Here is a 23,611-nt window from a genome sequence, read left to right as displayed (position 1 = left end):
TTAAGAACACAGGCACTTTATTAGGGCAAGCTCGTAAATCGAAAAAATTTGTATTCTTCATATATACAGGATTTTTGGACCCCCTCCACTCCATTGAACGCATCATTTATCATGCCTTAAACATACCAGTCAGAACAAGCTGTGTTCTTCGCAATTACAAAGTAAAGTAAAACTCACACGTCATTTAAAAATACGAATATGTACAAGATATAATAATTTAGTTCCCATAAAACAGTGGTAAATGGTCAGACGCTACGTCAGGAGACAAAATAACCTCGCTTATAGGGTGGTGGTGGTGGCTTCTTGTGAGAAGGATACATGGATGTGAAGAAGAGCTTCAGATGGATGTTGATTTGAAGTGACCATAGCTTATAGTAGGACTTATTGCTCCCTACTCGAATATTTCTTCACTAAGAGAGTCTTTGAGACTGTTTTAACCATTAGCTTGAAGTCCATGTTGTCTCTGTAGTCAACTTGCGGCAGTGATTTGGTATCAAGTGTTGCACCTTATGACCACAATTGAAGAACCTGATGACTTTCTTCAGTGGAGATAAGTTGGATGATTCCATCGATACCAGGGTCTTTAACCAGAAAGACATCATGGGAAAGAAAAGGAAGAAAAATTAATTTATGTTTATTAAAAAAAAAACGTTAATAATAATAATTGCTCTTTATTTGTCCCCAAAGGAAATATTGAGATGCTACATACAGCAAAAACACATAAAATAGGAACAATGATAACTAAAAATCCATAAAACTAAAGACGTATTTCAGGAAACCACATTGAAGAGACCATGTTATCCAAATAAAATGTTTTTGTTATGAGAACAAACATTAGGGCAGATTTTTTATTGGGCAGATATAATGGGGGAGATTCATTATGACTGGCATCTATAGTCTTAAAGCTCCTTCCGCCATATCTGGCGCTCAGAGTCTCCGGCCTCTTAGTGTATATGGGTGCAAACCCCTCCAGTTCCGATCTTTAGACCAGATCCGAACTGGAGGAGTTTGTTGCTCTTGTAAATATGAACACCCGGCCCGGTCACCACCCGCCGCACTCCCTGCCTCGAAACTGGCAGGGAGAGGGAGATTCATGTGGTTTCTGGCAGAGAAGCAATAATGAATCTCCCCCAATAACTCCAGTTTTTGAAACTTTTTTGGTGTATTTTGAACATCAGATTTCTTATAGGGTCTATATATTGGAGTGATCAATGCAGTTAATGTGTTGGAGGGGATCAGGGATGTTTTGACTATAGAGTCGTAACTATGAGGGTCCTTTACTAAGGGCCCGATTCGCATTTTCCCGACGTGTTACCCGAATATTTCCGATTTGCGCCAATTTTCCCTGTATTCGCCCGGGATTTTGGCGCATGCGATCGGATTGTGTCGCATCGGCGCCAGCATGCACGCGATGGAAATCGGGGGGCGTGGCCGAGCGAAAACCCGACGGATTCGGAAAAACCGCCGCATTTAAGACAATAAAAGTGTCGCTTGGGACGCGCTTACCTTCACTTGGTCCGGCTCGGTGAAGTTGAGTGCGTTCAGATGCTTTTCAGTGCAGCAGCGCCACCTGGTGGACGGCGGAGGAACTACCTTGATGAATCCCGGCCGGACCCGAATCCACCGCAGAGAACGCGCCGCTGGATCGCGAACGGACCGGGTAAGTAAATCTGCCCCATTATGTTTTTTGCATACAGCTGACGGACATGTTTTCACCCCAAAAAGTTTCTAAAATCGTGCTGCGGCGTATCCATTCATGTCTATGGACATGACGGATGCCCAAACAGTGTTCATTGGTTGTCCTGTGCGTCTGTATGCTTTTTTGCTTGAGAAAATCGTGGACTGCTGCTTTTTTCATTTCCTTTTAAAAACATACGCAAAGCGCTTAAGCTCAGTGTTTATGGGCGACGTATAAATAAAGGTTATAGCGTATGCATCTGTAACATCTGTTTTCATGCCCAAATTTGGATCTTAAAATTCTCCATCTTGGTAACGACACACGGGAAAGGGTTCAGAAGGTGCAGGAAGCGGAAGTGGAAAAAAAAACATACGTTTTTTTAAAAGTGTAAAAGCGAATGCCAACGTACTGGACGGAAATGACACAAACTTCAGAAAAACGTAAACGTATGACAAAGAATGTATACGTTGCAGTAAACTTCTGGCGAATGCAAAAATTGTGATGTGAACCCAACATTCGAGTAGATTTGTGCCGAACTTTTGCATAAATATTTAAAAAGTCACGTTTTATAATTCTGTCTTCCATTTCTTGATATACATGATGAATCTAAGTTGTCTGAAGTGAAGAGTGGAGCGAGTGATAAAAATGTGTAAATTTGGGGGAAATTGAAGGCTTCCACATTGTGTTTTGCAACTCTGTGGTTCCTTTCATGGGAGAGACCCAAAATGTGTCATCTTTTCTCTAATTAAAATGTTATTTAGACTGACTTTTTTTGGTCTGGTTAGAGGATACGAAGGGCACTACTACCTGTTCCCATATACAGGCAGTTACATACAAGATCAGTTCTGTAGGTTTGTTCTTAAGTTGAATTTGTATGTAAGTCGGAACTGTATATTTTATAATTGTAACCCCAGCCAAATTTTTTTTGTCTCTCTGACAATTAGATTTTAAAGATGTTGGGTTGTCATAAAAATCAGGATTAACAATAAATCTTCATTACAGACACCAGTGATAACTGTTATAGCTGATTATTGTAGCCTAAGGATAAAGTATAGTAAATTACCAACATCCAGAGGTCTGTTTGTAACTAGGGGTCGTCTGTAAGTCAGGTGTCCTTAAGTAGGGGACTGCCTGTGTCCCATCTAAGCTCACTGTGATGTGCAGTAGCATTGTGCTGTAATAGCACACCCTTATCTCTCAGTAGTACATATTATCTAATCTTATGTCACTTATCTAATCTTAAATCATTTCCAGTACCTAAGAAAATCTCTTATATAGAAATATGATGGACCATAATGCACTTGTCAAACCATAATGGATCAGTTGCTTCAGTCAAGGATCGACCGTACCACTGTTTTTGCACTTTGTCTCATTTTATTTTCCCCATACCCAACACGTATGATCAAAACGTAGTCATTTCTGTGCTAAAGAATGAAAATACCCTCACCCAGAAGAGCTGTAGCTGGAGGTATTGGCATTGGGTTTGGAATTATTTAGAGAAATTCCAGGACTGCTGGAGTGGAGGCCGGAGCTTGGCGAGGACGGTCTACTGGAGCTCCCAGGGGAACAAGATGACGTTACTAGAAAATCAGAAGTGATAAGTTCAGGTTTCCTATACAATTCTTCAATATTCACATTGTGCCAAGATCTTAATATATCAATATAAATTATATAACCGATATAAAATTGACAAGATCTAGTCATGATAGACCACTGTATTCAAAAATTAAGGGAAAGAAATCCAGAAATGGGATAGATTTGGGTCTCCCCTCTGAGACATCCAACTATTTCCAGTACAGGGGATCCTGAGCTGCCTGTTGAGGAAGTAGCTGTCCACTATGTTGTAATTGGAGGAGGGTTTGTGCCTATGTGCTGCTTTCTCAGTTGACTTCTAAGGAAGTTTTTATACTGAGTATTTAGTCAACCAATAATAAATGGTTGAAGATGTGTGGATCCCAGAGGTAGGTCCCATATCTACCGGCCATTTATAACTAGAGATGAGCAGATCCCAATTTTAGGTTTGGCTTCCTCCTTCCATCAGCTCCGCACAACCCGGACATGTTGCTTGTGAACGGCAGGGCAGCCATCAGGCCATATGAGCACCTGGTGGACACAACCGCCCATCAAGCAACATGTCCGGGTTAGGGTCGGAGTGGATGAGTGAACCTAAAGTTTGGGTCCACTCATCTCTAGTTAAAACATGTTTCTATAACACAATGGGGCTCATTTACTTACCCGGTCCATTCGTGATCCCGCGGCACGTTGTCCGACGTTGATTCGGAGTTTGCCGGGATTCACTAAGGTCGTGTGCCCAATATCCACTAGGTCAGAAAACCAAAACAAGAGAAAAGTTGGATACGTACACAGGATCAATTAATCCAACAAATTTTTATAAAAATCCAACTTCCATCCAACATCCAACTTTTCTCTTGTTTTGGTTTTCTGGATTAGCTATTGGGATGCGTGGATGCTGCATCATTCTTGTACCTTGGTAGTGCCTGCTCGTTCTTTGTTTAGCTGATATCCACTAGGTGTCGCTGCTGCGCTGAGGTCCGCCGGAGTCCACCTTCTTCGTCCCGGTGTATGTGAGTGCTATTGTTGCGACACAATTTTTTTTTAGAATTCCACGGTCTTTTCAAATCTGTCGGGTTTTCCGACGGCCACGCCCCCGATTTCTGTCCAGTGAAAGCCCAGGGCAATTCGGCGCAAATCAGAAATATTCTGGAAACCCCACGAAAATGCGCGATTCGGACCCTTAGTAAATGAGCCCCAATGATTAATTTACTGAGGTGAAGCGGACAGAAAAAAAAAATTTAAAGAAAGGAAGCAGTTCAATTTTGGGGAGTTAATCCGAAACAGGAGAAAAGAAGGCCTAGTCCTAACCAAACCTCAGACCCTACTGTATTCCCAATTATGCAGGACTTGGGTAAACTTAAGTTATAGCTGTCACCATATAATCCTCTGTAGCACACAGACCGCCAGGGCTAAGCCCACTGCAGAGAGTCACTTGAATGAAATATTAGTCGCCAGTTTTCATTCCCACCATTACGGTGCGATGCCCAATTGTGTTGGACCTGCTTGCTGACAGTCTATACCCATCTACAACATCCGGCCATTTTTACAATTATTCCTTTGCCTTTGTCTACAAGATTGTATTTGTAATTCATGTATTTCAAGTAGTATTCTTACATAAGACCAGAGACAAGTTTCTATTTGGTCCTCAGACCATCTAAGTCCTAGTAGCTCAGATGCTTAAAGGGGTATTCCAGGAATCAGCACAATTCATATACAAATGGGTCCTTAAAATATAAGCTTATATGTAATTAGTTGAATTTTTCTCCCCTTAGCAGAAAATGCTGTGGACATAGACTGTAATGAAGAATTGAAATGCTACTGGCCCTTTATTCTGTCCATTGATTTTTTCCACGCGGAGCAGACACAGGACAGAAGATGGCCGCTGGTCACATGTCCACATCACATTTCCTGCACCTGCCCATCATGTGATCACCACTATGTTTGGCTGTAGTCGGTTGGTAGCAGTGCATCCAGTATGGCCGGTGTTGTGGTGATGTCATCTCAGTGATGTAATGTACAGTGATGGCAGTTACACATCATTACTATGGCAACAGAGCAGGACAGTGTGTTACATCATCACTGGGAGCAGAGCATAAGAGGGAGGAGGAGTTACTGAGAACTAAAGGATCATGGGACTTGTAGTTTCCAGTGGCAGCCATCTTGGTGATAACACCTCATACTTTAAAGAGGCCATAACATTTTGTGAATCATAAAATGAAACGATTTAAGCTCCTTTTGTGACTAATGTGACATATTCATTTATTTATAGCATCATGTAGTATCAGAAGTTCATATTCCCGGAATACCCCTTTAAACATTCCAATAATCTGGGTAAAGGTGGTCTCAACTTTACAAGTGTCCATATATGTTAGAGAAATTATGGATGAAGCGGTCGCTTTAAGCAGGATCAGCTGATGGACATGAAGAGACTTCTAACTCTATAGGTAAGGGAAAATTTTAAATTGGCATTGATTCAATTTGGACCTTTACGATTCATGTCTCTCTCTTTTTTGTATCTGCATCACATAATGAGTCCTGAAATATCCCCATGTCATGTTTTTGTTTACCTGTGCTGGTCATTGTGCTGTGCACTGGTGTGATCGCCAGAGACCCCAAAGAGCTAGATGTAGGTACCTGTTGTGGAAAGAAAAACAAAAACGAATAAATATTCTACCGGAATGGTGTTTTATAATAAGGCATGGGACAACGGGAACTATTATTCTTCAGACATGAGGACGCTTGAGGTCCACCATGAACCGGGTTTCGAGTATTTGGGAAGTCGTGTGCAGGTAAGTGAGTTCTGGGTGCTGAAGGGAAAAAAATCCTACAAATAATGAGGCTTCAAACCTAGTTGTCAGTGACCCTTCTCACCATTCTGGAGTTATACATGGGGGATTTCATGGGCATATTGATGGGACAATTGATGCGTTTTTCCTTCTGCCGCCGGTTACAGAACCAGACCCGCACCACTTCCTTCTCCATGGCCAGCTGCTCGGCAATCATGCTGATCTCCTCGGAGCTCGGCTTCGGGTTCTGAAATAGAAATATATGAACCCAACTGATTACCCAGTCCAAATTATAGAAATACAATGAAATGAAGCCTAAAGATTATCCTCACGTCCTGAAAGCGTTTCTCCAGGGTCAGGCGTATGTTGGTTTCGATGCTTGTTCTTTTCTTCCTTTTACGCCCAAACATTTCACTTAACTGAGGGTAAGTAGTATTGGGGGGGATGGCGGTATCTGATGGGGCAGACTCTAGAAAGTACAAGAAGCTTAGTATTAAATAAGGTGAATTCCTACAAAATTAAAGGGGTTGACCATTTGTAGATAACTTTAACAGGGTAAGTATAAGACCCAGGAAGACATGACTGCACATAAACCAAAAGTGGTCCTCTGTTCTGGCTCATAAAAGGTTTGGGGGGATTAATCAGAAGTTTCTTAGTTGCCCATGGAACCAATCAGAGCTCAGCTTTAATTTTATAAACAGCTGTGGGAGAATGAAAGCTGAGCTCTGATTGGCTGCCATGAGCCACTAGAACAGTTCTGTCTCGGACACTTTTGATACATTTCCCCCATATATGTCTTTATGGATAGGGATTGTAATTTATGAGATTACACCTTTACATTGGATATGTCAGTAGTTTTGAGTCTACAAACTGGACACACAGTGTTAGGTATTGCTGAGGGAGATCTGTGTAATCAGTAGTAGCAGCCTGGGAAAAATGCATTATATTCCAGGATTGTAGCTGGACTTGGTGCACTGGGGGAGTGTCCTCACATTGCTATCATCTTAGCACTCTGCACCATGTTCGATCATGGTGTAACCTTCCCACACAGTTGTAATGAAGCTTTGTGCAGTGCACGGCAGGCAGAATGATGACTCTCCGAGGCCTCACCTGCATCGCTCAGCCACTTCTCCAGCAGAGGTTTGAGCTTGCACATGTTTTTGAAGCTCAGGTTCAGCGCTTCAAATCGTGATATTGTTGTTTGGCTGAAATCATTCCCATAGTGTTTACCCATGGCCAAGCCAACATCGCCCTGAAATAAAAAGAGACTGTGTCATCCATTGTGGCCATCCTGTAGCCGTCACTGTATTCTGTGCACTTGCCTCTCGTAAGGCTGCGTTCACATGTGAAGTTTGCGTTGCATTTTGAAACAAAATAAAACAGCTGAGGAGAGGAGTTTTGCCTAATTACATTGCTGTTAACATTTGCATTTACAAAATGCAATGTTAACACCAAGGTAACATTGTTTTGTAAACACACTGTTAAGTGGATGTTGACTTGGTGTAAAAATACTGGCCCACATTTTTTAAAGCCCATGGGCCAGTTTTCTGTCTGACTTAGCACATTCTTTTTAGTGCAAACTGCTTGCACATGTATTTATGAAATGTCCTTGACACACTTGTGTGGCAGCTGCACTGTACCCGATGCAACAAAATTCTGCCTTCCGGTGCACAGTCGGAGCGTGTACGCCACATTTATTATGCAGAGTCCAACAGAAGTGCGTTGCACACCCTATGTTAGAGGTGCAAAAAAAGGTGCACTCTGTTGGAGCAGTGCGCATGCACTTTCTCCCCTGTAGATAGGTAGCCACAGCACATGTCCCTCTAGTAGGTAGGTAGCCACAGTACATGCTCTCCTAGTAGACAGGTAGCCGCAGCACATGCTCCCCCAGTAGATAGGTAACCACAGCACATGCCCCTAGTATATAGGTTACCATGGGACATACTCCCCAAGTAGACAGGTAGCCACAACACATGCTCCCCCAGTAGATAGGTAACCACAGCACATGTCCCCAGTATATAGGTAACCACAGCTCATGCACTCAGTATATAGGTAACCACAGCACATGCTCCCCCAGTATATACACTCACCGGCCACTTTATTAGGTACACCATGCTAGTAACGGGTTGGACCCCCTTTTGCCTTCAGAACTGCCTCAATTCTTCGTGGCATAGATTCAACAAGGTGCTGGAAGCATTCCTCAGAGATTTTGGTCCATATTGACATGATGGCATCACACAGTTGCCGCAGATTTGTCGGCTGCGCATCCATGATGCGAATCTCCCGTTCCACCACATCCCAAAGATGCTCTATTGGATTGAGATCTGGTGACTGTGGAGGCCATTTGAGTCCAGTGACCTCATTGTCATGTTCAAGAAACCAGTCTGAGATGATTCCAGCTTTATGACATGGCACATTATCCTGCTGAAAGTAGCCGTCAGATGTTGGGTACATTGTGCTCATAAAGGGATGGACATGGTCAGCAACAATACTCAGGTAGGCTGTGGCGTTGCACCAAGGGGCACAAAGAGTGCCAAGAAAATATTCCCCACACCATGACAGCACCACCACCAGCCTGACCCGGTGATACAAGGCAGGATGGATCCATGCTTTCATGTTCTTGACGCCAAATTCTGACCTTACCATCCGAATGTCGCAGCAGAAATCGAGACTCATCAGACCAGGCAACGTTTTTCCAATCTTCTACTGTCCAATTTCGATGAGCTTGTGCAAATTGTAGCCTCAGTTTCCTGTTCTTAGCTGAAAGGAGTGGCACCCAGTGTGGTCTTCTGCTGCTGTAGCCCATCTGCCTCAAAGTTCGACGTACTGTGCGTTCAGAGATGCTCTTCTGCCTACCTTGGTTGTAACGGGTGGCGATTTGAGTCACTGTTGCCTTTCTATCAGCTCGAACTAGTCTGCCCATTCTCCTCTGACCTCTGGCATCAACAAGGCATTTCCGCCCACAGAACTGCCGCTCACTGGATGTTTTTTCTTTTTTGGACCATTCTCTGTAAACCCTAGAGATGGTTGTGCGTGAAAATCCCAGTAGATGAGCAGTTTCTGAAATACTCAGAGCAGCCCTTCTGGCACCAACAACCATGCCACGTTCAAAGGCATCAAATCACCTTTCTTCCCTATACTGATGCTCGGTTTGAACTGCAGGAGATTGTCTTGACCATGTCTACATGCCTAAATGCACTGAGTTGCAGCCATGTGATTGGCTGATTAGAAATTAAGTGTTAACGAGCAGTTGGACAGGTGTACCTAATAAAGTGGCCGGTGAGTGTAGGTAACCACAGCACATGTCCCCGTATATAGATAACCACAGCACATGCCCCCGGTATATAGGCAACCACAGCACATGCTCCCCCAGTAGACAGGTAGTCACAGTACATGCTCCCCCAGTAGATATCTAGCCACAACACATGCCCCCCTGTAAATTAATACTTCCTACCTGTGCTCCCTGCAGCTGTCTGCCAAGTGTTTCTCTATAATCAGATATGACCATCCACTCCTCTCTATGACCCAGGCGCCATCACGTAATCAATGCCTGCGCCGGCACATGGGTCGCAAACAGAACGCAGACAGAGAAAACATTGCTGCCTGTGCCCAGTGATATTTTATTAAAGATTTGTCTGCAAGCCAGATGCAGCCATCAAAAGAGGCACATCTGGCTCCCAGGCCATTGGTTCCCGACCCCTGGTCTACTCCATAGGTTCTTCTAGACAATCCACCACAACTAGTCTGAACATGAATGTACGTAGTAGTATATCTCTCACCTGTGTAAATCCAAGCTTTATCCTTCTCTGCTTAAAAGTTTTAGCAAACTTTTCCAGTTCTTCCAAGTCACTGGGTTCATCCGGGGCCACCGATAAGTGTTTTGGGGCATGTAGATGTTGTGATAAATCCAAATGAGGCTCTATAGAAGAACCAGGGAGACCTGGGCGACCTACAGCCTGTTTGGTAAAATATAATGTTTAGTCTATAGTCTTTACTTCTTTTTCTGCATTTTATACAGACTTTCCATTACTTATAGGTGAGAAGGGAACAATGAGATTGTAATATTATAGACCATACCTGGGAGGCCAGTCCCATTCCAGCTTGAGACCCCCCTTGCTGATGAGGAAGAGTAAGGAGATTCGGCTGTAGAAGACCTGAAGATGGAAGAATAATGGTCAGTTATTGTCTATTTTTGTTTTATGCATCTGCAACACCCTTGCCAATACACGTTGGTGGTTGCAAATGGCGCCCTCCCCAGGTCAGGAGCTGTTAGGGAGTTTGATCACCTCTCTAGGAAGTTTCTAGAATTGGGATATCATGTAATTGCAGCTGTAGCTACTGCCTGGCAGTTAATAGTGAAATGTATAATTGTCCAATGATGTTTCTGTAACACAAGCTGGAAGGTGATTGGAGAGGTGCTACCACCTGACTACGGGGGTACAAAAACCCCTGCTGGGGGATAGCACATGGTCTGTCTATCTTACCTCAGTCATTCTGTCCTTGTACAGAGTCTGCAGACAAAACCACAGCCAGTGTCTTAACTTCAGGAAATTCTAGTGCCTCAGGCCTACTGCCTGGCACCCAGGGCAATTCCAGAGACTTAAGCCCAGAATTGCAGCTCCACCATCTGGACTCAGTTCCATCTGTACCAGCCGAGCCTGAACCTACTACCAGACTGCATATAACCTTACTGTGGACTGGCTCTCCATGACTTTTCCAGCTTGAGAATCTACTGTTAATCATTGGCCATTGTCTGCTGTTCAATAAAGAACCGTGAGTTGATTTGAAAAATGTTGCCTCTGTCTGATCCCTGGATATGGCTGTTACCACCACGGGCTCCCCATCCATTACCCTGGGACTCGTCTTATAGACACTCAGGGGTTGCCCCGGGGAGAACCATTACCTCAGCCTCTCCCTCCATTATTTCTTGCACCCACCACCTGCTGGCGACCTGCCAGGCTGTAGGACAGCCCTCCGGTCCCCATACCAAGCACCGTGACATCAGCACAGCCTAACCCACAATCGCCAGCTACTCCGGTGTTCTGGGCCCCGGCTGCCTGCAGGCCACAAGAAAAGGCTAGGCCCCGGAGGGGGGTGTTGCACATCCATTATATAGCAGGTTATACCTCTGAACTGCAACCCAGCTCCCATTCACTTGAACAGAGACAGAGCTGCTGTAGTTAAGTAGCAACTCCAGAGAGGTACCTACCATGCAGCTACTATTGGGCCCAGTGCTGATCCCTATCTCCTGCTTCCCAATGTTATTTTTCTACAAATCCAAACTCGTTTTTTTTTTAAGATTGAGTTTTTGATTTGTCTTGAGCCTCTGCAGGTTTCCCTAATGATTTTCTTAGCTGCAAGACAAATAGATCTATGATGAAACATCCCCTCTGCCCACGAGTGCAGGCGGAGCTGTAAATCCACAGAAAAAACACAGCAAGATCTGCAACTCATCTCAGTTTGGGGATTTCATTACTTCCTCCACCCGACCCATTATATTTTTGGGGAAAATCAAAAACAAATCTGTATTCCGAAGACCTGAGGCTGTCTTGTTTTAACCCTTTCATTCAGCACATTGTAATGAATGAGGAGGAAAGTCCGCATATATTGCCATGCTGTAGTAAGGCAGTATATGGTATGATTGATCAGACAACCTAGGGTTACAGTACCCTAGGGAGTCTGAGAAATTGTAAAATAAAAAAAAAAATTATAATAAAAAAACCTAAAAATTCATATCACCCCCCCCTTGCAGTAGAACTGATATAAATATAAATAAACAGTAAAAATCATAAACACATTAGGTATCGTCGCGTCCGAAAATGCCCGATAAATCAAAATAAAATGATGTTTTTTTTACCCTGTAATGGAAAATAGCGCTCAAAGTAAAAAATGGCACTTTTTTGCCATTTTAAAAAATATTAAAAATTCTATAAAAAGTGATCAAAAAGTCCTAAAAATGGAAGCATTAAAAATGGCATCAAAAGTCGCAAAAAAAATTACACCACCCACAGCTCCGTACACCGAAGTGTAAAAAAGTTATTAGCGCCAGAAGATGGCAAAATCAAAAAATTGCACAGTACACGGCATGAAATATTAAATACCACCATTTTGAAGTGCAATTTGTTACACAGAAAACGAGCTGTCGTCCTGTACACGGAAAAATTAAAAAGTTAAAAAGAATTTTGAAGGTGGGGAGTGAAAAATGAAAACCCCAAAACGAAAAAGGGCTGCGGTGTGAAGGGGTTAAACTTGACTAAAAACGTAAAAGGGGAAGGATCAGTTTACAATGCACTGCATGAATAGTATAGTTTATTATACAAGCAACTGTTAAAGGGGTTGTCCACTTTAAGCACATCACAGCAAATAATTGATATTGTTTGTGTTTCTGTTTCTGTATCAATTCTTCATGGTTTTCTAGATCTCTGCTTGCTGTAGGAAGCGTTATTGTTTACTTACAGTAGATAAACACCGGTCCGTGGTCATGTGATGTCACACAGGTGCACGGCTCGTTATATCCCTGGTCATGTGATGTCACACAGGTGCACGGCTTGTTATATATCCCTTGTCATGTGATGTCACACAGGTGCACGGCTTGTTATATCCCTGGTCATGTGATGTCACACAGGTGCACGGCTCGTTATATATCCCTAGTCATGTGATATCACACAGGTGCACGGCTTGTTATATCCCTGGTCATGTGATGTCACACAGGTGCACAGCTCATTAGCATCACATACACAGTGTGGTATAACGAGCCATGGACCAGTGTTTATCTAGTGGAAGTAAAATATGAAGATTCCTGTTGCATGACAGCAAGAAGGCAGCAAGCAGAGATCTTAGAAACCATTAAGAATTGATACAGAAAGTGTATTGGAAATTGTATAACTTTTCATTACACAAACAATATCAATTATGTGCAGGAATGTGTTTAAAGTGAACAACCCCTTTAAGTAAAAAATAAAGAAGATTAAAAAACCTGTGTATTAGAGTAGTGAAATATTTTATATTATGGCTTTTGAAAGGTGAGGCTAAACAAAATACTGGCGTTCCCCTGCTTAAGAACACCCGACTAACATACTACCCCTAGTTACAGACGGACCTCTGGTAATTGGTAATTTACTGTACTTTAGTCCTAGACTACAATAATCAGCTGTAACAGTTATCACAGGTGTCTGTAATGAAGCTTTAGTGTTATTCCTGATTCTTATGACAACCCAACATTTTTAAAATCCAATTGTCACAGAGATCAAAAAAATTCTGGCTGGGGGTTACAATTATAAAATATACAGTTCCGACTTACATACAAACTCAACTTAACTTAAGGACAAACCTACAGAACCTTGTACGTAACCCGGGGACTGCCTGTAATAACCTAGGACATTTTGGCCCAAAGCATTTTGGTCACCAAGAGGATAAGACTAGTGTTTATCAGACCCAAACTGCTAAGTTTAGGTGTGTACCCAACTTTGCGGGTTTGGGTCCAGTGAACGCAGCCCTGAAACGTTATTTGGGTCCAGGTTCGGGCACCGATCCTGTACTTTAACTGTATAAACTGGCAAAGTTGCCAGCGACACTTAAATTGCTGTGGCCATTCATTCCACGTTGACGTCATCGGGAGGGTTGACCCTCCCCAAAATTATTGCACATTTGAACAGTTAAGACCCGAGATTGGTGCCAACACTGATCACAGGTGTTACTAGAGGGGTGTCCACACCCTAAAATTCAGTTTTGGTTGAACTTTTTGGGTGAATTTTACCAGGTCCACTCATCGCTAGTTAAGGCGTATTTATAGGAGGATAAAATTCTATACATTAGGAGTAAGCACTACATTATAAGGGAGGATTGTCTGCAGTTAGTGAGACGCTAGACCATACGTGTCCAGTAGGTGGCACTATCCGCATGTAGCTCGCTGACGTCTTACCTGGCGCCTTTCTACAGTATCGCTAGAGAATATAATGATATCAATTACTTCTCCGGCTCTACAACAATTTTCTATCACGGAGGCATCGCACACGGACCCCCTACCTGTATGTGCTGCCCATGTGGTGGAAATAATTGGGAAATATCCACAATGTTCTATATTTAGCCCTAATAAGATTCACTTTTTTTTTTATAATATAATCAGTTTCAGGCTCCATGTTGATGTGGCACATTAGATAATTGTTCCCGGAAATCATTATGTCTTTTTATTAATGAGGTCAGAGAAAATGTGAGGCGACATCTATCAACCTGCGTATAAAGAGAGGCAACTAAAGAGACAAATGGAGACCTTGTTGTGCTCCGTACATTAGTCACATCACTGCGGCCATTTATCACCTTCTCCTGCTGATATAACACACGATATAATAATAGAATACACTAAATCCTAGTAATTGTCCTACAGATCGTGTTCTATGAAGTTTCCATTATGTAGAGCCGGTCACATGATCAAGTCATATCTATAGAAGATTCAATCCTACCTGTCACCAAGAATATCATTTTTAGCAGGTTTCAGTAGCCTATGCTATGCTGATTTTAAAAAGGCCTTTGTCAGCAATCTGCATCATTTCAGTACTTTGTAAAAGTATATTTCACATTACCTGGCTCCCAGCAAGCAGAATGTAGTGAGTCTCTGGTCAGGGCAGCTGCAACCTGTGTGTATCTGTGTCTCAGTCTCCTAATGCATTCTTCCTCTCCTCCACACAACCCCCTCCCTCCCCTGCCTGCATAATGCACATGACATGAAGCAGGGATGGGGAGGGAGCTGGATGAGCGCGGAGAAGTGGAGACTGAGACACAGGCACAAATAGGCTGCAGCTGCCCCTCAATGGGAACTCACCACATGCTGCTAGCAGTGAGCCAGGTAATGTGAAATTAACTTGTATATGTCACGGGTGCCCCTGCTACCCACATCCAAGGTCGCAGGCACAAAAGTGCCCTCTCCTCTGCCCCGCACCTCTGTCGGATCACTCACCTCGCCTCAGGATCCATGGTCTCCTTCCTTCTAAAATCAACTTTTAAAGTTTTGCTAATGAGCTTGAAGTACTCCTGGGGGTGTTACCAGAGCCCCTCCTCAATGCTGCAGATTCACAAGCTGTTAACCTGTCTTTCCCTGCCCCTCTGCTCCCCTCCCTCTGCCTGACATGATCTGACTGCAGCACAGGAAGTGCTCCTGCATAGTGTAACACCCTGTGAAGCTGCAGCACAGAGTGACTCTAGTAACACCCCCAGGAGCCCTTCTGGCTCATTAAAAATAATTTTAAAAATTGACTTGTGAAGAAAGGAGGCTTTGGATTACAAATGTAAGGAGATTAGCACAGTCACAGTGCCTGGATGTATGAGTAATGTTCCTGGTGTATCCTGCTATATGGTAGGTTTTCTTTAAGATAGAGATACATAAACATATGCCCATAGATCTCAATCAGCTTAAACAGCCTTATTTATTAATAATATTTATTAATGTTGCACCTCCCACAATAAGCAGAATAAGACGTTCAGGTTTCAAATCAGCTGATCAAGAAGTCCCATAAAAGTCAATGGAGTGCAAGACAGAGATGTGCACTGTTGATCTCTATGGGACTATCTGGGTGCAATCTGCTCAGCTCCTCTTGCTCTATAACATACTGCCTGCAGATAAGACACTGGGGCTCATTTACTAAGGGTCCGAACACCGCACTTTCATCGGGTTTCCCGAATATTTTTGTTTTGCGCCAAATTGCCCTGGGATTTTGGCGCACGTGATCAAATTTTGGCGCATCGGCACCGGCTTGCACGCGACAGAAATCAGGGGGCGAGGCCGTCGGAAAACCCGACAGATTCGGACGAACCGCGGAATTTTAAAAGGATTTATGTCACAAGATCAAGCACTCACATGCACCAGGAAGAAGCAGGTGAACTCCGACGGACCTCACCGCAGCAGCGACATAAGCAGGAATTCGGGCGCACGATCTTAGTGGGTAAGTAAATCTGCCTCACTATGTACAATCTGATCAACTCCTCCTGCTCCATACCATGCTGCCTGCTGATAGGACACTATGTAAAATCTACTCAGCTCCTCCTGCTCTATAACATGCTGCCTGCTGATAGGACACTATGTATAATCTGCTCAGCTCCTCATGCTCTATAACATTCTCCCTGCAGATAGGACACTATGTATAATCTGCTCATCTCCTCCTGCTCTATAACATGCTGCCTGCAGATAGGACACTATATACAATCTGATCGGCTCCTCCTGCTCTATAACATGCTGCCTGCTGATAGGACACTATGTATAATCTGCTCAGCTCCTCCTGCTCTATACCATACTGCCTGCTTATAGGACACTATGTATAATCTGCTCAGCTCCTCCTGCTCTATAACATGTTGCCTGCAGATATGACACTGTGTACAATCTGCTCAGCTCCTCTTGCTCTATAACATGCTGCCTGCAGCTAGGACACTATGTACATTCTGCTCCGCCTTTCCTGCTCTATAACATGCTGCCTGCAGATAGGATACTATGTACAATATGCTCCACTCCTCCTGCTCTGTAACATGCAACCTGCAGATAGAACACTATGTAATATCTGCTCATTGCCTCCTGCTCTATAACAGGCTACCTGCAGATACAACACTATGTACAATCTCTGCTCCATTCCTCCTGCTCTATAACATGCTGCCTGCAGATAGGATACTATTTAATATCTGCTCCACTCCTCCTGCTCTATAACATGCTGCCTGCAGATAGGACACTATGTACAATCTACTCCACTCCTCCTGGTCTATAACATGCTGCCTGCAGATAGGACACTATGTACAGTCTGCTCCACTCCTACTGCTCTTTAACATGTTGCCTGCAGATAGGACACTATATACAATCTACTCCACTCCTCCTGGTCTATAACATGCTGCCTGCAGATAGGACACTATGTACAGTCTACTCCACTCCTCCTGCTCTATAACATGCTGCCCGCAGATAGGACACTATGTACAATCTACTCCACTCCTCCTGGTGATATAATATGCTGCCTGCAGATAGGACACTATGTACAGTCTACTCCACTCCTCCTGGTCTATAACATGCTACCTGCAGATAGGACTCTATGTACAATCTACTCCACTCCTCCTGGTCTATAACATGCTGCCCGCAGATAGGACACTATATACAATCTGCTCAGGTCCTCCTGCTCTATAACATGCTGCCTGCAGATAGGACACTATGTACAATCTACTCCACTCCTCCTGGTCTATAACATGCTGCCTGCAGATAGGACACTATGTACAGTCTGCTCCACTCCTACTGCTCTTTAACATGTTGCCTGCAGATAGGACACTATATACAATCTACTCCACTCCTCCTGGTCTATAACATGCTGCCTGTAGATAGGACACTATGTACAGTCTACTCCACTCCTCCTGCTCTTTAACATGTTGCCTGCAGATAGGACACTATGTACAATCTACTCCACTCCTCCTGGTCTATAACATGCTGCCCGCAGATAGGACACTATATACAATCTGCTCAGGTCCTCCTGCTCTATAACATGCTGCCTGCAGATAGGGCACTATGTACAATCTGCTGCACTCCTCCTGCTCTTTAACATGTTGCCTGCAGATAGGACACTATGTACAATCTACTCCACTCCTCCTGGTGATATAATATGCTGCCTGCAGATAGGACACTATGTACAGTCTACTCCACTCCTCCTGGTCTATAACATGCTGCCTGCAGATAGGACACTATGTACAATCTGCTCAGCTCCTCCTGCTCTATAACATGCTGCATGCAGACAGGACACTATGTACAATCTGCTGCACTCCTCCTGCTCTTTAACATGTTGCCTGCAGATAGGACACTATGTACAATCTACTCCACTCCTCCTGGTATATAACATGCTGCCTGCAGATAGGACACTATGTACAGTCTACTCCACTCCTCCTGGTCTATAATATCCTGCCTGCAGATAGGATACTATGTACAATCTGCTCAGCTCCTCCTGCTCTATAACATGCTGCCTGCAGATAGGACACTATGTACAATCTGCTCAGCTCCTCCTGGTCTATAACATGCTGCCTGCAGATAGGACACTATGTACAATCTGCTCAGCTCCTCCTGGTCTATAACATGCTGCCTGCAGATAGGACACTATGTATAATCTGCTCAGCTCCTCCTGGTCTATAACATGCTGCCTGCAGATAGGACACTATGTACAATCTACTCCACTCCTCCTGGTGATATAATATGCTGCCTGCAGATAGGACACTATGTACAGTCTACTCCACTCCTCCTGGTCTATAACATGCTGCCTGCAGATAGGACACTATGTACAATCTGCTCAGCTCCTCCTGTTCTATAACATGCTGCCTGCAGATAGGACACTATGTACAATCTGCTCAGCTCCTCCTGCTCTATAACATGCTGCCTGCAGATAGGACACTATGTACAATCTACTCCACTCCTCCTGGTGATATAATATGCTGCCTGCAGATAGGACACTATGTACAGTCTACTCCACTCCTCCTGGTCTATAACATGCTGCCTGCAGAAGGACACTATGTACAATCTGCTCAGCTCCTCCTGCTCTATAACATGCTGCCTGCAGACAGGACACTATGTACAATCTGCTGCACTCCTCCTGCTCTTTAACATGTTGCCTGCAGATAGGACACTATGTACAATCTACTCCACTCCTCCTGGTATATAACATGCTGCCTGCAGATAGGACACTATGTACAGTCTACTCCACTCCTCCTGGTCTATAATATGCTGCCTGCAGATAGGATACTATGTACAATCTGCTCAGCTCCTCCTGCTCTATAACATGCTGCCTGCAGATAGGACACTATGTACAATCTGCTCAGCTCCTCCTGGTCTATAACATGCTGCCTGCAGATAGGACACTATGTACAATCTGCTCAGCTCCTCTTGGTCTATAACATGCTGCCTGCAGATAGGACACTATGTACAATCTGCTCAGCTCCTCCTGGTCTATAACGTGCTGCCTGCAGATAGGACACTATGTACAATCTGCTCAGCTCCTCCTGCTCTATAACATGCTGCCTGCAGATAGGACACTATGTACAATCTGCTCAGCTCCTCCTGCTCTATAACATGCTGCCTGCAGATAGGACACTATGTACAATCTGCTCAGCTCCTCCTACTCTATAACATGCTGCCTGCAGATAGGACACTATGTAATATCTGAGCTCCTGCTCTAAACACTATACACACTATAGTAAAAGTTCGTAAAGAAAACTTGTAAAACAGTGGACATTCACTTTCCACCGATCGGAGCAGTTTACTTTGGATCCGTCTAATCTTCTCTAAACCTCATTGCATTTCCTTGATATATAATTTATTTGGGGGTTTTTTTGTATGCTCAAAAAAACTGTTTGTATAGTTTGGATAAATATTGAATGAGTCTGTGTACATTGGTTGAGGAACCATGTCAGCCAACCTGGCATGTATTATGTCTGCTAATCACTGATTGGTCATCTCTGGAAGACTATTTGTAACAGCTACATGTACCAAGTCACTGGTAAGTCCTCTGTGTGACAGGCATTATACTCCTCTCATTTCAGCTTCTTCTCCACCCTCCAACATTCAGCACATTATTGTTAGTGAGGCTTTAAGGTTTATATACCTGAAAGTGTGGCTATTTAGTGTAAAGCGTTTGGTCATAAATAACATTTACAATTTCATAGAAGGTCATGATGACACAACCCCTTTACCTAAGATCTGTTATAATTTCTGACTATTTTACTTAAAGGAAACCTGTCCAGGCTTCATAGGTCTGAATGACGCCTAGAGCCCCTCAGGCTCATTTGCATACAATCTTTAATCCTGGTGACAGGTTTCCTTTAAACGGCATCTACGCCCAGGATGAAAGACTGTGTGCAAACGAGCCTGAGGGGCTCCAGGCTTCATTAAGAGCAATGAAGCCTGGAGCCCCTCAGGCTCATTTGCATACAGTCCTTCATCCTGGTGGTAGATGCCGTTTAAGGCAAACCTGTCACCAGGATTAAGAATTGTATGCAAATATGCCTGAGGGGCTCTAGGCGTCATTAAGACCTATAAAGTCTGGAGCCCCTCAGGCTCATTTGCATACAATCCTTCATCCTGGTGGTAGATGCCCTTTAAAGGAAACCTGTCACCATGTTTTACCCCACTAAACCACTAGCCCCCTCAGGTAGGGGATGAATTGTCCTTTGTAGAATTCCCTCTTTTATGTAAAATCTTGCCTAAAAGTCAGGCAAATATGACTCTTTTCATCTTTTTTCATGGTTTCACATGAGACGAGTCAAGTTTAGTGGTTGCATCGGTAGAGTCACTTCAGAAGAGTCACTTCAACCTGCTGCTGGTGTCATGTTAAAGATAACGATATCATCTTTCAGATGACATCAGTCTTATGAGCGAAAGACATATTTGGAAATGCAAGAAACAGATAAAGATCTAGTTCCCACCTATTATTTAGCTGCCTGTATATCCAGTTCTGAAGCTCACAGAACCATCAGCTCCATGGGATCTGAAAGATGAGATCCTTATCTTTAATATGACACAAAGCATCCTTCTAGGTTCTATAGAAACCAAGAACAACTGGCTTCTGAAGTGACAGTACACTTACAACTACTAAACTTGACTTATCTCATGTGAAAATGGGATGAGAAGAGTCATATTTGCCTGATTTTTGGAGAGATTATTTACATAAGAGATTTATATTACATTTCATACCCTACCTGAGGGGACTAGTAGTTTAATGATGTAAAACGCGGTGACAGGTTCCCTTTAAAGGGTTGTCCTGGTTTAATACAACTATAGGAGGGAGAAATGGCTAATGTAAAATACCAAATAAGCCTATACCTTTCCCTCCTCTGCTGTGCTCCCCTGTAGCACCGCTTTCCATACTGCTGGTTTGCATTTGTACACCAAGCCTTGCCCCCTGCGAGAAATATAATTATTCCAGACAGCCCCTTTATGCTACATTCATGGCTTTTTCTTCAAAAGCTCCCGGCATATACACTGAGTGTATCCATAGACAAAAACTGAATGAAGCTAAATCTTTCCATCCCGCTGCCTCCTGCTGAGGGACACATACATTCAGTAGAGGTCATTGGAGCCCATGGGGTACGGATGCAAAGTATTGCATCCATCCCCGGCCTCTGCTGAATTCCCACTGATGTAATTTTCCATATAAAAACAGTGACATTTCAGGTGGAAGCATCTTGAACACTCCTTCTCCAAGTTTAGGGTGTAGTGGGAGGAACAGGATGACATATCCCACTGTGAGATATGTCCTAGTCCTGCAGAATACTTCAGGAGTCCCCCCAGTGTGTCCTTACAACCAGGGGCATAACTTGAGGGGCTGCAGAGAGTGCGGTCACATTGGACCCCAAGAGGTTTAGGGGGCCCATAAGGTGTCACTTCCTGACTAGTTCTATAAACCACATATCATAGTCGGGGGGCCTCGCGCAGACGTTGCACTGGGGCCCATCAGCTTCAAGTTAGGCCCCTGCTTACAACTGAAGGCTTAAAATGTGATGTGAACCAAGCCTTAATACATATATTCCCAGTAAAGTGACATTCCTCTATCAATAAATTAAAAGGGGTTTCCAGGAATTCTTACAATCCCCAGGAGGCCAGGGCAAGGGACGTCACTTGTGACATCAAAGAACACATTCTCCCATCGCAACTGCGCCAAAATCCGATCGTGTGCGACACAATCCCCCTTTAAATACCTGTCACAGTCGCACGAAACTGAAAACGCCGGGAAGTCAGACGAAACTGCGTCTGTGGACCCTTAGTAAATAAGCCCCATGGTCTGTGTCTGGTGTGGTGAGAATTGATTGGACCCCCCACCACGCAACTAGTCACATCCATTTGTCAATTTATACATAAGCCTGGAGGAGGAATAACATGGGAACAGTGCAACTTCAGGAATATGTCAGCTACAGTGGTAGTCATAGGAACAAACTTTTTTCCAAACATTTTAGTGATCCCTTAAAAGGGGTTTTCCCATGAAAGAAAATTCTCAAATCTCAATCCCCTAGTGATGTTTACACAAGAAAGATCATTTTAACCCCTTACTTTACAATGTTACTCAGTGTTATAGCTGTTTTAGCTCTTATCACTCCCTAGGTTGTTCAGTGCAAAATCCCAGGGTGTGGGTGGGGACTGTCTAAGCAGACACATTATGACCCATCTAGTTCTGTGGGGTGACAATCTGGTTAGATTATCAGGGTACAGGTGCATATACACTTTCTTCTGGCTTCTGACATTATACTAGCACACTGACACATAGAAAGAGATGAGACAGATCAGAGATGATCAGAGGTCGCACTAACATATTTCTAGAAGGGTAATAATACTCCTCTTACTATTTTTGAGGAGTATTTTTAGCCAGGAAGGAGTATGAAATTTTCAGTAATACAAGTATATAACTCATAGCGGTGTATAATGTTGATAGATGCTAATTATATAAGAAAATCATGTGTCAGTGTCTTCTGTGTTTAAATAGCAAATTGAGGCAGTTATAGTGATGTTACATCATGCATTGCCCAGACTGGAGCCAACGCCACCAACCCCCCAACCAAAGTCGTCGAAACCTCCCACCACCCGACTGTGGCCCGCCGAAACCTCCCACCACCACACTGCGGCCGCCGAGACCTCCCACCACCAGACTGCGGCCCGCCGAGACCTCCCACCACCAGACTGCGGCCCGCCGAGACCTCCCACCACCAGACTGCGGCCCGCCGAGACCTCCCACCACCGCACTGCGGCCCGCCGAGACCTCCCACCACCGCACTGCGGCCCGCCGAGACCTCCCACCACCACACTGCGGCCCGCCGAGACCTCCCACCACCACACTGCGGCCCGCCGAGACCTCCCACCACCAGACTGCGGCCCGCCGAGACCTCCCACCACCAGACTGCGGCCCGCCGAGACCTCCCACCACCAGACTGCGGCCCGCCGAGACCTCCCACCACCGCACTGCGGCCCGCCGAGACCTCCCACCACCGCACTGCGGCCCGCCGAGACCTCCCACCACCGCACTGCGGCCCGCCGAGACCTCCCACCACCAGACTGCGGCCCGCCGAGACCTCCCACCACCAGACTGCGGCCCGCCGAGACCTCCCACCACCGCACTGCGGCCCGCCGAGACCTCCCACCACCGCACTGCGGCCCGCCGAGACCTCCCACCACCACACTGCGGCCCGCCGAGACCTCCCACCACCACACTGCGGCCCGCCGAGACCTCCCACCACCACACTGCGGCCCGCCGAGACCTCCCACCACCACACTGCGGCCCGCCGAGACCTCCCACCACCACACTGTGGCTAACGCCGCTGACACCAAACGTACAGACTGCGGCCCGCCGAGACCTCCCACCACCACACTGTGGCTAACGCCGCTGACACCAAACGTACAGACTGCGGCTAACGCACAATGCATCCCTCTCCCCATGTGACCAGACTGCGGCTAACGCACACTGTATCCCTCTCCCCATGTGACCAGACTGTGGCTAACGCACAATGTATCCCTCTCCCCATGTGACCAGACTGTGGCTAACACACAATGTATCCCTCTCCCCATGTGACCAGACTGTGGCTAACGCAC

General features: G+C 44.7%; 1 protein-coding gene across 1 annotated transcript in view; it reads right to left on the bottom strand.

Annotated features, from left to right (window-relative positions):
* POU2F3 (POU class 2 homeobox 3) overlaps positions 1 to 23,611 on the bottom strand; it is a 70,037-nt gene continuing 46,426 nt past the window's right edge. The window contains exons 6-13 of the mRNA XM_072155624.1: positions 10,117 to 10,193; positions 9,819 to 9,995; positions 7,150 to 7,291; positions 6,372 to 6,508; positions 6,125 to 6,286; positions 5,821 to 5,887; positions 3,126 to 3,258; positions 1 to 581 (exon numbers count right to left, since the gene is read on the bottom strand). Of these exons, the coding sequence (XP_072011725.1) occupies positions 542 to 581; positions 3,126 to 3,258; positions 5,821 to 5,887; positions 6,125 to 6,286; positions 6,372 to 6,508; positions 7,150 to 7,291; positions 9,819 to 9,995; positions 10,117 to 10,193 (935 nt within the window). The 3' untranslated portion in view covers positions 1 to 541. The remainder of the gene's footprint in view (positions 582 to 3,125; positions 3,259 to 5,820; positions 5,888 to 6,124; positions 6,287 to 6,371; positions 6,509 to 7,149; positions 7,292 to 9,818; positions 9,996 to 10,116; positions 10,194 to 23,611) is intronic.

This window comes from Engystomops pustulosus, chromosome 6 (genome assembly GCF_040894005.1).
Source record: "Engystomops pustulosus chromosome 6, aEngPut4.maternal, whole genome shotgun sequence".
Lineage (NCBI taxonomy): Eukaryota > Metazoa > Chordata > Amphibia > Anura > Leptodactylidae > Engystomops > Engystomops pustulosus.
This window is presented reverse-complemented; position numbering and strand designations above follow the sequence as displayed.